This window comes from Oncorhynchus clarkii, chromosome 21 (assembly GCF_045791955.1).
Source record: "Oncorhynchus clarkii lewisi isolate Uvic-CL-2024 chromosome 21, UVic_Ocla_1.0, whole genome shotgun sequence".
In the NCBI taxonomy this organism is placed as follows: Eukaryota; Metazoa; Chordata; class Actinopteri; order Salmoniformes; family Salmonidae; genus Oncorhynchus; species Oncorhynchus clarkii.
This window is the reverse complement of record NC_092167.1, coordinates 42,842,213-42,858,864: the sequence shown is the minus strand read 5'-3', so window position 1 is coordinate 42,858,864 and position 16,652 is coordinate 42,842,213. Positions and strand designations below refer to the sequence as shown.

Below are 16,652 nucleotides of genomic sequence, written 5' to 3'. Positions count from 1 at the left end.
TTAGCTTTTAGGTGTAGGGGGCTTGAGCCAGTAATTAACCAACACAAAAGGATGCCAAGAGGAACTGAGTTGTTTTCCTGACTTGACAAGCTGTCATGCTGAGAGGCTCCTTTGCATTAGGACTAACTGACATCCCCCCTCATGCCAGTAATTTGAAATGATTAGAGACCTTTCATGACATTGTCCCATTCAAAGGACACCTGACAGGTGGATGAGGGAGGGAGGGAAGACCCTGTTTGATACTGTGATGATACATCAGTGATGGTCTACAGTTGTATCATTCTCACTTCACTGATTGTCTTGCTTCTCTCTCTCTCTCCATTTCTTTCTCTCTCTCCCCCCTTCTCTCTCTCTCCCCTTCTCTCTCTCTCCCCTTCTCTCTCTCCACTTCTCTCTCTCTCCCCCTTCTCTCTCCCCCTTCTCTCTCTCCCGGTCTCTCTCTCCCCCTTCTCTCTCTCTCCCCTTCTCTCTCCCCCTTCTCTCTCTCCCCCGTCTCTCTCTCCCCCTTCTCTCTCTCCCCCGTCTCTCTCTCCCCCTTCTCTCTCTCTCCCCTTCTCTCTCCCCCTTCTCTCTCTCCCCCGTCTCTCTCTCCCCCTTCTCTCTCTCTCCCCTTCTCTCTCCCCTTCTCTCTCTCCACTTCTCTTTCTCCACTTCTCTCTCTCCCCCTTCTCTCTCCCCCTTCTCTCTCTCCCCCCTTCTCTCTCTCCCCCTTCTCTCTCTCTCCCCTTCTCTCACTCCACTTCTCTCTCTCCCCCCTTCTCTCTTTTCCACCTTCTCTATCCCCCTTCTCTCTCTCCCCCTTCTCTCTCACTCCCCCTTCTCTCTCTCCACTTCTCTCTCTCCCCCTTCTCTCTCTCCCCCTTCTCTCTCCCCCTTCTCTCTATCCCCTTCTCTCTCTCGCTCCCCCTTCTCTCTCTCCACTTCTCTCTCTCCCCCCTTCTCTCTCTCCCCCTTCTCTCTCTGCCCCTTCCCTCTCTCTCCCCTTCTCTCTCTCCCCCTTCTCTCTCTGCCCCTTCCCGCTCTCTCCCCTTCTCTCTTTCCCCTTCTCTCTCTCCCCCTTCTCTCTCTCCCCCTTCTCTCTCTGCCCCTTCCCTCTCTCTCCCCTTCTCTCTCTCTCCCTTCTCTCTCCCCCTTCTATTTCGCTCCCCTTCTCTCTCTCCTCCTTCTCTCTCCCCTTCTCTCTCTCCCCTTCTCTCTTTCCCCCTTCTCTCTCGCCCCCCTTCTCTCTCGCCTCACTTCTCTCTCCCCCTTCTCTCTCTCCCCCCTTCTCTCTCTCCCCTTCTCTCTCTCCCCCTTCTCTCTCTCCCCCCTTCTCTCTCACCTCACTTCTCTCTCTCCCCCTTCTCTCTCTCCCAGCTGTGAGCCCACGTTGTGGCCGGTGGGCATGGTTTTGGAGGGTAGCTCAGAGGCCCTGTGTCCCCCACCCTCTCTGGAGCTGCGCCCGTCCTGCAACAAGAGCCCCCCGGGTTCATGTTCCACGCCCCACGACGGACTCTTCACCGGGGACAAGGAGCCCATCAAGTATGGGGAGCTCATGGTTCTAGGGTGGGTTATCTACCTGTCCCTCTGATGTGTGTGGTGAAGATGTGTGGTGGTGAAGGTTGTGATTGTGAGTGCATGTGTGTACGTGTGTGGCTGTGACGTTGTGTGTGTGTGTGTGTGTGTATGTGTGTGTGTTTGCTCATGTGTCTTCATTAGTGGTTGATATGTACAACAGTTGGTCCATTTGCCATACCATTCATCCCATTCCAGACTGTTTGACAAACAGCATGCCCTAAGAAAGCCTATTTTTTATGGGGTTTCAAGTCTGAGTGGTTGTGTGTACAATAGACTTGTGTGTACCTTAAAACATGGTTGAAAACACTATTCATCCTACCTACTTTACAAAGATGTCAATAAAATACGGAGCCATGGGGCAGAATAGGAAAATGAAACCCTCAACGAGAGAGAGAGAGATCCACCACTATCGTGTTCATGAGAATGTCCCCTTTCCACAGTGGGGCCACATTTTGTTTGTAGGCCAAAATTTGTTGGGACAAAACAAACAGAAGTTGGCACAGCGACGGGTCTTGTGGGGGTCGTACCGCTGTAGATGAGGAATATCACCGACATATCTCCAGTTTAAATTGATGGATTTTTTTATTGTGTTACTTTGGCGCACTGGTGCGTCAGACATTTTGTGATCCCTATCCAATCATGACATAGACAGCTAATAGAATTTACTCAGACTAACCTAAATTAGGAATATTCCCTTTAGAACCCAAGGATTATGGATTGAGATTCAGTACATTTGGTCCAGGTTTAAAGGGATAATTCGCAGCAAAACTAAACCCACTGGCCAAAAACTGGTTGAATCAACATTGTTTTCACGTCAATTCAACAACCCAAAAATCTATGTGATGGTGTTCACCCAACTTTTAAACTAAATCCAATGACGTGGTCATTGTTTTGGTTGATTTCACGTATAATTCACATTAGTTGACAACTCAACCAGATGTAAATCAACACTAAAAGTTGAAAATGACGTATGTGCCCAGTGAGAAGACTGTCACATGTTTTAATACCTCAGCAGTAGTCTAGAGTCTACTATATGTTTTCTATAATGACCCATACTGTACTCAGGCACAATGGTTCCTTGGCCAATGGGGACAAGGGACGGAGGAGAAGTCGCCTGGCCCTCTACAAGAGACCCAAAGCCAACGGGGTCAAACCTGATGTCATCCACAATGTCTCTACCCCTCTGGTGTCAAAGGTGAGAGGTCACATTATAATTATACAGTCTTCCACGGTATTAAACCCTGTCTATAAAATGTTTACTGCAGGAATGAGTTGTACATATAAAGGACTATGTTTATTAACTCTTACCATGTGTGGTACTAAAACATTTCCAAACAGGAATGCCCTTTCCTAAGTAGCTGGCTATATGACCTGGTTCCTGTGTATGTGTGTGTTCTGCATCGACAGGCTCTCAGCAACAAAAGCCAGCACAGCATCTCCTACACCTTGTCCAGGAGTCACTCGGTCATTGTAGAATACACCCATGACAGCAACACAGATATGTTTCAGGTGAGTCATCTTTAACATGACATGCCAACTCAGCCAGAGCCCCAACGCTTCCTCAAAACAAGGACCTAGAAACTCACAACAGAGTATGACACACCCTATTCCCTATGTGTTGCCATTTGGGATCAACACAGTCACAGCCTTTATTGCAGACTCCCCTGTTCTTGCCTACAAGCTAGCCTGGTCCTAGTTCAGTTTGTACTTTATAGCATAACAACGGCCGTAGGAGTTGGCTGTACGGCACAAACTGATCTGGGACCAGTCTACCTACACACTCACTGTGAGCAGATGTCACAGTTTATGGAAAATGCCATTTGTTGGCAGATGCCATAGGGATTGTTAGAAATGCAGAGTCAGGAGAAGACTGTGGTGGTGTCTGCTCCTCTCCTGTCCTCCCCTCCTTTCTCTCCCCTTTCCTCTCCTGTCCTCCCCTCCTTTCTCTCCCCTCTCCTCTCCTGTCCTCCCCTCCTTTCTCTCTCCCCTCCTCCCATCCGCTATCTATCTCTCATCCCTGTGATGAATGCGGAGTCCCAACTCCTGCAGACTGAATGGATTCGAGAGGCTGCAGGCTGCAGGGCTGGAATGCTCCAAGGCTGCAGTGAGCCCATCTGTTCCTCTGTCAGCTCTCTCTCCAACCAGGGGCTGTGATGAGGCTGACATTTTATCTCCTGGCAGCCTGGCAGGGAGCTGATAGGAAATTGAACTTTTTGAAGAGAAATTGGGCTTGGGACAGGCTTGTTTAATGAAATGTTGTGGGCATTTGTCCACTGTGCCCCAGACAATATGTGGGATTGAAATGGAATTGGGTCTTTGTACCTCCCTCCTCCCTAATGACATATTTCCACTCATATACATTTTATTCTATTCGTGACCCTACACCTCCCTACTCCACCCTACTCCTCCCTACTCCTCCCTACACCACCCTACTCCTCCCTACTAGACCCTACTCCACCCTACTCCTCCCTACTAGACCCTACTCCACCCTACTCCTCCCTCCTCCCTAATGACATTTTTTCACTCATATACATTTTATTCTATTCATGACCCTACACCTCCCTACTCCACCCTACTCCTCCCTACTCCTCCCTACACCACCCTACTCCTCCCTACTAGACCCTACTCCACCCTACTCCTCCCTACTAGACCCTACTCCACCCTACTCCTCCCTACTCCTCCCTAACCACCCTACTCCTCCCTACTAGACCCTACTCCACCCTACTCCTCCCTACACCACCCTACTCCTCCCTACTAGACCCTACTCCACCCTACTCCTCCCTACACCACCCTACTCCTCCCTACTCCTCCCTACTCCTCCCTAACCACCCTACTCCTCCCTACACCACCCTACTCCACCCTACTCCACCCTACTCCTCCCTACTCCTCCCTAACCACCCTACTCCTCCCTACACCTCCCTACTCATCCCTACACCACCCTACTCCTCCCTACTCCTCCCTACTCCTCCCTACTCCACCCTACTCTCCCTACTCCTCCCTAACCACCCTACTCCACCCTACTCCACCATACTCCTCCCTACTCCTCCCTACTCCTCCCTACTCCTCCCTAACCACCCTACTCCACCCTACTCCACCCTACTCCTCCCTACTCCTCCCTAACAACCCTACTCCTCCCTACACCTCCCTACTCATCCCTACACCACCCTACTCCTCCCTACTCCTCCCTACTCCTCCCTAACCACCCTACTCCACCCTACTCCACCCTACTCCACCCTACTCCTCCCTACTCCTCCCTACACCTCCCTACTCATCCCTACACCACCCTACTCCTCCCTAATCACCCTGCTCCACCCTACACCACCTTACTCCTCCCTACACCACCCTTCTCCTCCCTATACCACCCTACTCCTCCCTACTCCTCCCTACTCCACCCTACTCCTCCCTACTCCTCCCTCCTCCCTACACCACCCTACTCCTCCCTACTCCACCCTACTCCACCCTACTCCTCCCTCCTCCCTAATGACATTTTTTCACTCATATACATTTTATTCTATTCATGACCCTACACCACCCTACTCCACCCTACACCTCCCTACTCCTCCCTACTCCTCCCTACTCCTCCCTAACCACCCTACTCCTCCCTACACCTCCCTACTCATCCCTACTCCTCCCTACTAGACCCTACTCCACCCTACTCCTCCCTCCTCCCTAATGACATTTTTTCACTCATATGCATTTTATTCTATTCATGACCCTACACCTCCCTACTACACCTTACTCCTCCCTACACCACCCTACTCCTCCCTATACCACCCTACTCCTCCCTACGCCTCCCTACTCCTCCCTACACCACCCTACTCCTCCCTAATCACCCTGCTCCACCCTACACCACCCTACTCCTCCCTATACCACCCTACTCCTCCCTACACCACCCTACTCCTCCCTACGCCTCCCTACTCCTCCCTACTCCACCCTACTCCTCCCCATTCATATACATTTTATTCTATTCATGACCCTACACCTCCCTACTCCACCCTACTCCACCCTACTCCTCCCTACACCACCCTACTCCTCCCTACACCACCCTACTCCTCCCTACTCCTCCCTAACCACCCTACTCCTCCCTATACCTCCATACTCCTCCCTAACCACCCTGCTCCACCCTACACCACCCTACTCCTCCCTACACCTCCCTACTCCTCTCTACTCCACCCTACTCCTCCCTACACCCCCCTACTCCTCCCTACTTCTCCCTAACCTCCCTACTCCTCTCTACTCCACCCTACTCCTCCCTACTCCTCCCTACTCCTCCCTACTCCTCCCTATACCACCCTACTCCTCCCTATACCACCCTACTCCTCCCTACACCACCCTACTCCTCCCTACTCCTCCCTAACCACCCTACACCTCCCTACTCCTCCCTACTCCACCCTACTCCACCCTACTCCAACCTACTCCATACTGCTACAAACTACTCCATCTTACTCCACCCTGCTACACCCTACTCCACCCTACTCCACACGGCTACACCCTACTACACCCTACTCCACACTGCTACACCCTACTCCACCCTACTCCACACGGCTACACCCTACTACACCCTACTCCAACCTATTCCACCCTACTCCACACTACTCCACCCTGCTACACACGGCTACACCCTACTACACCCTACTCCACACGGCTACACCCTACTACACCCTACTCCACACGGCTACACCCTACTCCACCCTACTCCAACCTATTCCACCCTACTCCACACTACTCCACCCTACTCCAACCTATTCCACCCTACTCCACCCTACTCCAACCTACTCCACACTACTCCACCCTGCTACACACGGCTACACCCTACTACACCCTACTCCACACGGCTACACCCTACTACACCCTACTCAACACGGCTACACCCTACTACACCCTACTCCACACGGCTACACCCTACTACACCCTACTCCACACGGCTACACCCTACTCCACACTGCTACACCCTACTACACCCTACTCCACTCTACTCTACACTGCTACACCCTGCTACACCCTACTACACCCTACTCCACTCTACTCTACACTGCTACACCCTGCTACACCCTACTCCACTCTACTCTACACTGCTACACCCTGCTACACCCTACTCCACTCTACTCCACACTGCTACACCCTGCTACACCCTACTCCACACTACTCCACCCTACTCCACACTACTCCATCTTACTCCACACTGCTCCACACTGCTCCACCCTACTCCACCCTACTCCACCCTACTCCACACTACTCCATCTTACTCCACCCTACTCCACACTACTCCAACCTACTCCACCCCACTCCACCCTACTCCACACTACTCCACACTCCTCCACCCTACTCCGCCCCACTCCACCCTGCTACACACTACTCCATCTGACTCCACTCTACTCCACACTGCTCCACCCTACTCCACCCTACTCCAACCTACTCCACCCCACTCCACCCTACTCCACACTACTCCACACTACTCCACACTGCTCCACTCTACTCTACACTGCTACACCCTACTACACCCTACTCCACACGGCTACACCCTACTCCACAATGCTACACCCTACTGCACAATGCTACACCCTACTCCACCCTACTCCGCCCCACTCCACCCTGCTACACACTACTCCATCTTACTCCACCCTACTCCACACTACTCCATCTTACTCCACTCTACTCCACACTACTCCACCCTACTCCACCCTACTCCACCCTACTCCTCCCTACTCCTCCCTAACCACCCTGCTCCACCCTACACTTCCCTACTCCACCCTACTCCTCCCTACTCCTCCCTACTCCTCCCTATACCACCCTACTCCTCCCTATACCACCCTACTCCTCCCTACACCACCCTACTCCTCCCTAACCACCCTACTCCTCCCTACTCCACCCTACTCATCCCTACACCTCCCTACTCCTCCCTACTCCACCCTACTCCACCCTACTCCAACCTACTCCATACTGCTACAAACTACTCCATCTTACTCCACCCTACTCCACACGGCTACACCCTACTACACCCTACTCCACACGGCTACACCCTACTACACCCTACTCCAACCTATTCCACCCTACTCCACACTACTCCACCCTGCTACACACGGCTACACCCTACTACACCCTACTACACACTACTCCACACTGCTACACCCTACTCCACCCTACTACACACTACTCCACACTGCTACACCCTACTCCACCCTACTCCAACCTATTCCACCCTACTCCACACTACTCCACCCTGCTACACACGGCTACACCCTACTACACCCTACTCCACACGGCTACACCCTACTACACCCTACTCCACACGGCTACACCCTACTACACCCTACTCCACACGGCTACACCCTACTCCACACTGCTACACCCTACTACACCCTACTCCACTCTACTCTACACTGCTACACCCTGCTACACCCTACTACACCCTACTCCACTCTACTCTACACTGCTACACCCTGCTACACCCTGCTCCACTCTACTCTACACTGCTACACCCTGCTACACCCTACTCCACTCTACTCCACACGGCTACACCCTGCTACACCCTACTCCACACTACTCCACCCTACTGCACAATGCTACACCCTACTCCACTCCACTCCACCCTACTCCACACTACTCCATCTTACTCCACCCTACTCCACCCTACTCCAACCTACTCCACCCCACTCCACCCTACTCCACACCACTCCATCTTACTCCACACTGCTCCACACTACTCCACCCTACTCCACCCTACTCCACACTACTCCATCTTACTCCACCCTACTCCACACTACTCCAACCTACTCCACCCCACTCCACCCTACTCCACACTACTCCACACTACTCCACCCTACTCCGCCCCACTCCACCCTGCTACACACTACTCCATCTTACTCCACCCTACTCCACACTACTCCATCTTACTCCACTCTACTCCACACTGCTCCACCCTACTCCACCCTACTCCAACCTACTCCACACTACTCCACCCTACTCCGCCCCACTCCACCCTGCTACACACTACTCCATCTTACTCCACCCTACTCCACACTACTCCATCTTACTCCACTCTACTCCACACTGCTCCACCCCACTCCACCCTACTCCACACTACTCCACACTACTCCACACTGCTCCACTCTACTCTACACTGCTACACCCTACTACACCCTACTCAACACGGCTACACCCTACTCCACACTACTCCACCCTACTCCACAATGCTACACCCTACTGCACAATGCTACACCCTACTCCACCCTACTCCGCCCCACTCCACCCTGCTACACACTACTCCATCTTACTCCACCCTACTCCACACTACTCCATCTTACTCCACTCTACTCCACACTGCTCCACCCTACTCCACCCTACTCCAACCTACTCCAACCTACTCAACACTGCTCCACCCTACTACACCCTACTCCACCCCACTCCACCCTACTCCAACCTACTCAACACTGCTCCACCCTACTCCACCCTACTCCACCCTACTCCACCCTACTCCACTCTACTCCACCCTACTCCACACTACTCCACCCTGCTCCACCCTGCTCCATCCTGCTACACACTACTCCACCCTACTACACACTACTACACACTGCTCCACCCTACTCCACACTACTCCACCCTGCTCCACCCTGCTCCACCCTACTACACACTACTACACACTGCTCCACCCTACTCCACACTACTCCACCCTGCTCCACCCTGCTCCATCCTGCTACACACTACTACACCCTGCTCCACTCTACTCAACACTGCTCCACTCTACTCCACACTGCTCCACTCTACTCCACACTGCTCCACTCTACTCCACACTGCTCCACACTGCTCCACTCTGCTCCACACTGCTCCACTCTACTCCACACTACTCCACACTACTCTACTCCACCCTACTCCACCCTACTACACACTACTCCACCCTACTCCACTCTACTCAACACTGCTCCACTCTACTCCTCACTTCTCCACTCTACTCCACACTACTCCACACTACTCCACTCTACTCCACCCTACTCTACCCTACTACACAATACTCCACACTACTCCACTCTACTCCACCCAACTCCACTCTACTCCACACTGCCCCACTCTACTCCACACTGCTCCACACTGCTCCACTCTGCTCCACTCTACTCCACTTTACTCCACCCTACTACCCACTACTCCACTCTACTCCACCCTACTCCACTCTACTCTACACTGCTCCACTCTACTCCACTCTGCTCCACTCTGCTCCACACTACTCCACTCTACTCCACCCTACTCCACTCTACTCCACTCTACTCCACACTGCTCCACTCTACTCCACCCTACTCCACTCTACTCCACACTCCTCCACTCTACTCCACTCTACTCCACACTGCTCTACACCACTCCACTCTACTCCACTCTACTACACACTACTCCACCCTGCTCCACTCTACTACCCACTACTCCACTCTACTACCCACTACTCCACTCTACTCCACCCTACTCCACTCTACTCTACACTGCTCCACTCTACTCCACTCTGCTCCACTCTGCTCCACACTACTCCACTCTACTCCACCCTACTCCAGCCTACTCCACACTACTCTACACTACTCCACTCTACTTCACTCTACTCCACTCTGCTCTACACTACTCCACTCTATTCTGCTGTACTTTATTGTATAATTCTATGAACTATCTCCTATGTTTTATCTCCTATGTTCTATCACTTATGTTCTATCGCCTATGTTCTATCACTTATGTTCTATCACTTATGTTCTATCACTTATGTTCTATCTCCTATGTTCTATCACTTATGTTCTATCTCCTATGTTCTATCTCCCTCGACAGATCGGGCGTTCTACAGAGAACATGATTGACTTTGTGGTGACGGACACGGCAGGCAGCAGCACCAGTGGTGGTGGGGGGCAGGGCCATGGGGCGGGGCCAGGGTGCGTGGCCAGGGTGCAGGGCCAGGGTGCGGTGGGCGAGGGGGGCGGAGGAGGAGGGCAGTCGGTCCAGAGCACAATATCCCGCTATGCGTGCCGTATCATGTGCGAACGCAGCGCCCCGTACACGGCCCGCATCTACGCCGCTGGCTTCGACTCCTCCAAAAACATCTTCCTGGGGGTGAGTCATCGCGGTGACGACTACAGTGTGAGTGACAGCATGGGCGACATCACACCCCGTTGATGTCATCGTTATGTGTGATATACTGTGGAGACGAATCAGGGCGGAAGTGGTGGTGTGGTGTGGAGGAGTTGTAAGTGGCGGTGTGAATCGTCACCCTGTGATCTGCTTCTTGGGAATGTTTTGTCGAGGTATACATTCATACACAGCCTTCTGTACTGGACAAACCCATTAGCACTCTGTTGTCCCCATCTTAAACACAAACACCTCTGATCTCCACAGGAGGTTGGTGGCACCTTAATTGGGGAGGATGGGAACGTGGTAATGGCTGGAGTGGAATTGTATCAAATGCACCATTCCATTCACTCCGTTCCAGTCATTATTATGAGCTGTTCTCACAGCAGCCTCCACTGACATTGTAACGATGTGCGCTGAGAGTCGGGAAGCAAGTTCAGGGAGTGAGTGTTTTAAATGCAACATAATACAAACCAAGAACCACTAACAGCACACAGACATGAAACAGAAACAATAAGGCCTGGGGAAGGAACCAAAGGGAGTGACATATATAGGGAACCAATCAGGGAAGTGATGGACTCCAGGTGAGTCTGATGACGCACAGGTGCGCGTAACGATGGTGATTGGCGTGTACCATAACGAGCAGCCTGGTGACCTAGAGGCCGGAGAGGGAGCACACGTAGCAAACACACATACACACTCCTCTGGTGTTGGGCATCTTTTTCGCCTTAGTGCTTAGGGCTTCTCACGGTTGGCCCAGCTCCCAGCCACAGAAACAGCCCGCGCCTGCACTTTGTTTAAAGATCAACAGTACTATCAACGGTAATTATCAATAAACACACGTCCGGGATGGCCAAGCCGCATTTGCTTTGTCAGGCTCTAAGGGCCACAACTCTTTTAATGGATTGGATTTATGACAGCATTGTTGGATGCTACACACACACACACACACACACACACACACACACACACACACACACACACACACACACACACACACACACACACACACACACACACACACACACACACACACACAAACTGCAGGGAAATGGGAATTGTGGGAATCAAGGAGCTGTGATTAAATTGATATGAATGCATGTTATGTGTGTGTGCAAACACTTGTGTCTGTCTATGTGTGTGTGTGAGTGTGAGTTTGCTGAAAACCGCTCCAATCAGCAAACACAACAATCGACTGGCACAAAATCACAGTGCAGTGGTCCAGTGTCATGAAGTGGGGGGGGTTGCTTGCTTACTCATTGACAAAATAAGCTTTTGATCCATTCCTGGCAGAGACACTCAGTTCTCCCCCTCCTCTCTCCTCTCGCCCATACCATGGAATGAGCTATTGAAGGGGTTCTGCAAGATTAATTTGTAAACGGAGAGACAGAAAGTTGGCAAGGGGAGAGACAGGGAGGCCAGTGGGGGGAGGGAGGAAAAGAGAGAGGGAGAGAGGGCATTGTCATTGTGGAAGACATTGGAGGCAGGAGTCCAGCAGTACTCATCAGTACTCCCCAGCCCCAGAGTCATAGTCAGACACACTGTACTGCCACTGACCTCCACTAGCACTTGATTATGAGGGCCAGGAAGGGCGGCCATATTGGATTGGATTAAGGAAGGAGGTATTTTTTTTTAAAAGTTTGTCCTGGGGATGAATACTGCATCCTGTGCCAACAGTGACCAATGACAGGATAGTTAATACACCAAATGCAGTTATTAATTATGATACATGCAGTTGTGATACATGTTATGTGTTTTAGTGAATATAACACAAGAAGGTATTGTTTATTCTGAAAATGGTTTAACTGACTACAGCCAGAGAAGCGAGAGGGAAAGCTGAGTCCAAAATCTTTTTATTTTTTTAAATATATTTTTTGCTCACCAAGCGAGGAATTTGAGAGCGTGTCGAATTTGGTTGAGAAAAAATATATGGCATATTTGCTACGTGTGGCTTATTTGATCAAATGTAAGTTTCATAGTGGTTAGGTTTGTGCCCATTGTGTCTGTTGTTCACACCCGTATCTGCCCTTTCATTGGCTAGAATGGTCCCACCTGATCATGCCTCCTGCCCTGCCTTCCAGCTAACACAAAATGATGACGTTGATGACAATTATAGTGTGACGTCACACTTTGTGACACTAAAAAGTCAACCCACAAGGACAATGTTACCAAGTCATGACATAATTGTGACATAACATTCAGATGACTAACCTAACCCAACTATAGAGACTTTAATAACTCATCTCAGCTTCGTAGCATGTCGTCGGTGCACGGCTATGCTAAACATACAGCTAGAGAACTGGATAATAGCTGAAGAGCTGCTAGCTGCTGTCAATGAAACGCAGGCTGAATAACCTCCTCTATACTATAACTGGCACACACAATGTCCTTGGCAGAAAGCGGGGTCAGGCAGGCGGCTTGGCACACTGCTAGTGTGGAGGTGGAGAGAGAGGGATGGAAAGAGAGAGGGGGGATTTGTAAAAAATATAAGGACGATTTACTGTAAAGCTTATACAATATTACTGGTTGAATGGCTTGCAGTCGTGACTGCTTTGAATTCTATGTTCACTGACAGAATATCAGAGAACACAGCCGCTGGAAGGATTGAATGCCCTGCAATGTTTGTGTGTGTGTGCATCTCAGTATAGCAGTCCTACTCTGTGCTAAATATAGAAGTACAAAAAAGCAATGTTAGCTGTTTTTTTCTCCCCCTCTTTCTCAATTTGCCCCAGCCCCTCTCTCTCTTTCTTTTTTTCTCTTCCACTCTCTTTCTCGCTCTACCTCCCTCCCCTCTTGATCTCTCTATCTGCCTCTATCATCACTATCCCTTACCTTGGCTCTTTGTCTGTCTCTTTGTGTGCGGGGGTGGGTCTCTCAGGAGCGGGCTGCCAAGTGGCGGACGTCGGACGGCTTGATGGACGGCCTGACCACCAATGGCGTGCTGGTGATGCACCCGGCGGGGGAGTTTGTGTCTGAGCCGGCGCCGGGCGTGTGGCGGGAGATCTCGGTGTGTGGGAACGTCTTTGCCCTGCGGGAGACACGCTCGGCCCAGCAGAGGGGAACATTGGTGAGAGGGGGGGCATCAGTGGTAAGGGGGGGGGGGGGAATAAAGCCTCAAACCTGTCTGATTATCAGGACTACTGGAATCAATTGATTAGACTCTTGATGTTATGTGAATCATTTGATTAGATTTTTGATAGTATGTGAATCATTTGATTAGACTCCTGATGGTATTATTATCATTTGATGTGACTCTTGATGGTATGTGAATAATTTTATTAGATAATTGATGGTATGTGAATCATTTGATTAGATTGTTGATGGTATGTGAATCATTTGATTAGACTGTTGATGGTATGTGAATCATGGCTTTAATGTCTATGGGATGATCACAGTGCCATCAAGTGGTTGTTGGGAAGAGAAATACAATTCCAAACACCGAAAAAGGAAACAACATATGCAAATAGTTATGGGTTTGTCAGTTACAGTATTTTCTGGGCTTGTTTACTAATCCTCCCCCTATCCCCCCTCCCCTCCTCCCCAGGTGGAGAACGAGTCCAACACCCTGCAGGACGGCTCTCTAATCGACCTGTGCGGTGCCACCCTTCTGTGGCGCACCCCGTCGGGCCTGCGCCGCACCCCCACCCTCAAGCAGCTGGAGACCCTCCGCCAGGAGCTGAATGCCGCACGGCCCCAGTGCCCTGTGGGTTTCAACACCCTTGCCTTCCCCAGCCTGGCCCGGCGAGAGATTGTGGACAAGAAGCAGCCCTGGGTCTATGTCAACTGTGGTCACGTCCACGGCTACCACAACTGGGGCTACCGGAAAGACAAGGGCCATAACGTGGGCCCTGGAGGGACGGCTCCGGCGAGCACCGGGGAAAGGGAGTGCCCCATGTGCCGGCGCGTGGGCCCCTACGTGCCCCTGTGGCTGGGCTGTGAGGGCGGGCTGTACCTGGACGCGGGCCCCCCGACCCACGCCTTCTGCCCCTGTGGCCACGTGTGTTCGGAAAAGACAGTGGCGGGCTGGAGCCAGATCCCGCTGCCGCACGGCACACACGCCTTCCACGCCGCATGCCCCTTCTGTGGCACCTGGCTGACGGGCGAGCATGGGCACATCAAACTCATCTTTCAGGGGCCCGTCGACTAAGCCTGCCCCTGGGGGGTGAGATAGAGGGCAGGGTGGAGGGAGGGTGGACTATGGAAAAGTCTAAAAGGAAACATGAAGGGATAATCATTGGAAAGACTGTTGAAATGAAGATGGACTGAACTGAAGAGGTAAACGTGATGGAAGCAGATGAAGCATAAATGGTATTTAAGTTGTATTTGGGGAATATGTAAATAAAATGTGTTGAAATGAAAACGTGACAAGTGTTTGGTGATTTTTGGATTACTTATTGTAGATAAAAGGCGTGAATAGGTTCATCATCAGATTACTTGAACTGGTGAACTGGCTATGGTTTCATTGCCTGACCACTCATCCTGAATCGTGTGGAAAATAAACACTAGCGGGTATGGGAATTGGCAGGAGCGGTGTGGATGGGTCGTCGGACTACTAGTTTTAGTCAATCCAGATGAATCAGATCTAATGATGAAACCATCCATTGTGTATGATGGTGTTTACAGGTCTATAAACAAGAGTTTTTTGAGCACTTGGTTCCTCATTGACTCAATGTTAGAGCTAGATCTGCTACATGTTTCTATCCTGGTGATTGACTAATTAAATCGGATTCATCAGGATGGGTCTGAAGCACCATGAGGGCTGACTTCCTACCAGGCCATTAGCCAATCAACAGCATCCTAAACAGCTAATTGATGACACGAGTGGTTATCATCCTCCACTTGAGGAAACCCATTCAGTGAGGTTTGATTTCAACCTACAGAACCTCCCTGTTTCTCTCTCTCTGTCTGTTCGGTCTCCCACTGAGTAGTGTCTGGTACCCTGCCCCCTGTCTGCGGCGTCACCACACTATAAATAACTCACTCAAGGTCAGCAGCGCCCTGCCACAACGACAGGAGGGAGTGAGGGAGAGATGAAGGAAGGACAATGGGTCAGTTTAGTCATGAGAGATTCCACATAGGTCAGGGTCCTGGAGAGCTGATCTTGGTTCAGATCCCCCCCCCCCATGTAATCTTATTTACTGTGATCTAAAATGCACTCAGCACTCCAGACACTTTATGAATACAGGCCCTGTTCAATGACCGTATCACACTCTCAGATCAGTGCATATATCATTGGACTGATTTTGGACAATGTCCTAATTCTCAGCCTGACCGCTACTTAAGGATACGTGTCTAGACCATTGTCTGGCAGATGACTGAAAATAATGATGTATTTGGCATGTATCACAAAACCTAATTGAATTCAAAATCCAAATATAAATTTCAGTACACACGACTGCAATTCTTCATTGTAGTGACTTTCAGATTGCCATGCTAAAAGTAGCTTCATTGTTTAATATGTAATCCAAAAAGTGCTAGAATGGAATTAGCTGGTATGTTTTTTTGCTGAGAGGGTCTTCCTACAGCAATGAGCAGTCTGCAGCAGCAGTCCTAAGACTATATTAGAGTACTTTATATTAGAGCTGTCATTTCCCTGCCCACAGCATACTCTTTCTCCCAAGCAATACTCATTGTGAATGATTCTATTTGAAGCAGCTCCATACTGAACCCATTACTTCCCTCTCATGCAGAGTAAAAGAGTACACCATTAGATGAGCAGCTGTCTGGGCCTTCTTCACTCTCAACATTTGTTTATGTGTGTGTGTGTGTGTGTGTCAAATCAAGGACAAAGTAGAGCTGATAGGCAGGCTGCCAGGCAGATACAGGATCTGTTCCTGCCCTCCGGTGGTGATTCAGGGAAGAAAGTGACCTCTTGCGGCACCTCCAGCCGAGTACCCTCCTGCAGACACACACACGGTTGACATTGACTTGTACGTATAAACACAGACCTTCATATAGCTGACAACACTGGTGTACTGATACACATTACATGGGAGGAGGGGAAT

The 16,652-nt window shown here is 50.8% G+C and overlaps 1 protein-coding gene across 1 annotated transcript; it reads left to right on the top strand.

Moving 5' to 3' along the window:
* The first annotated feature begins 1,384 nt into the window (after positions 1 to 1,384).
* Positions 1,385 to 14,863, top strand: LOC139379473 (E3 ubiquitin-protein ligase pellino homolog 1-like). The gene is made up of 6 exons (XM_071122290.1): positions 1,385 to 1,545; positions 2,623 to 2,752; positions 2,965 to 3,066; positions 10,354 to 10,632; positions 13,526 to 13,714; positions 14,192 to 14,863. Exons 1-6 carry the CDS (start codon positions 1,385 to 1,387, stop codon positions 14,792 to 14,794), a joined length of 1,464 nt encoding a protein of 487 aa, XP_070978391.1. The 3' UTR covers positions 14,795 to 14,863.
* The last annotated feature ends 1,789 nt before the right edge of the window (positions 14,864 to 16,652 follow it).

Excerpts from the sequence above, each read along its gene's own strand:
- LOC139379473 (XM_071122290.1), top strand. The coding sequence starts at position 1,385 with ATGGTTTTGGAGGGTAGCTCAGAGGCCCTGTGTCCCCCACCCTCTCTG. Across the intron at positions 1,546-2,622 it reads GGGGAGCTCATGGTTCTAGG|GCACAATGGTTCCTTGGCCA; the intron begins GTGGGTTATCTA and ends TACTGTACTCAG. Across the intron at positions 2,753-2,964 it reads CTACCCCTCTGGTGTCAAAG|GCTCTCAGCAACAAAAGCCA; the intron begins GTGAGAGGTCAC and ends CTGCATCGACAG.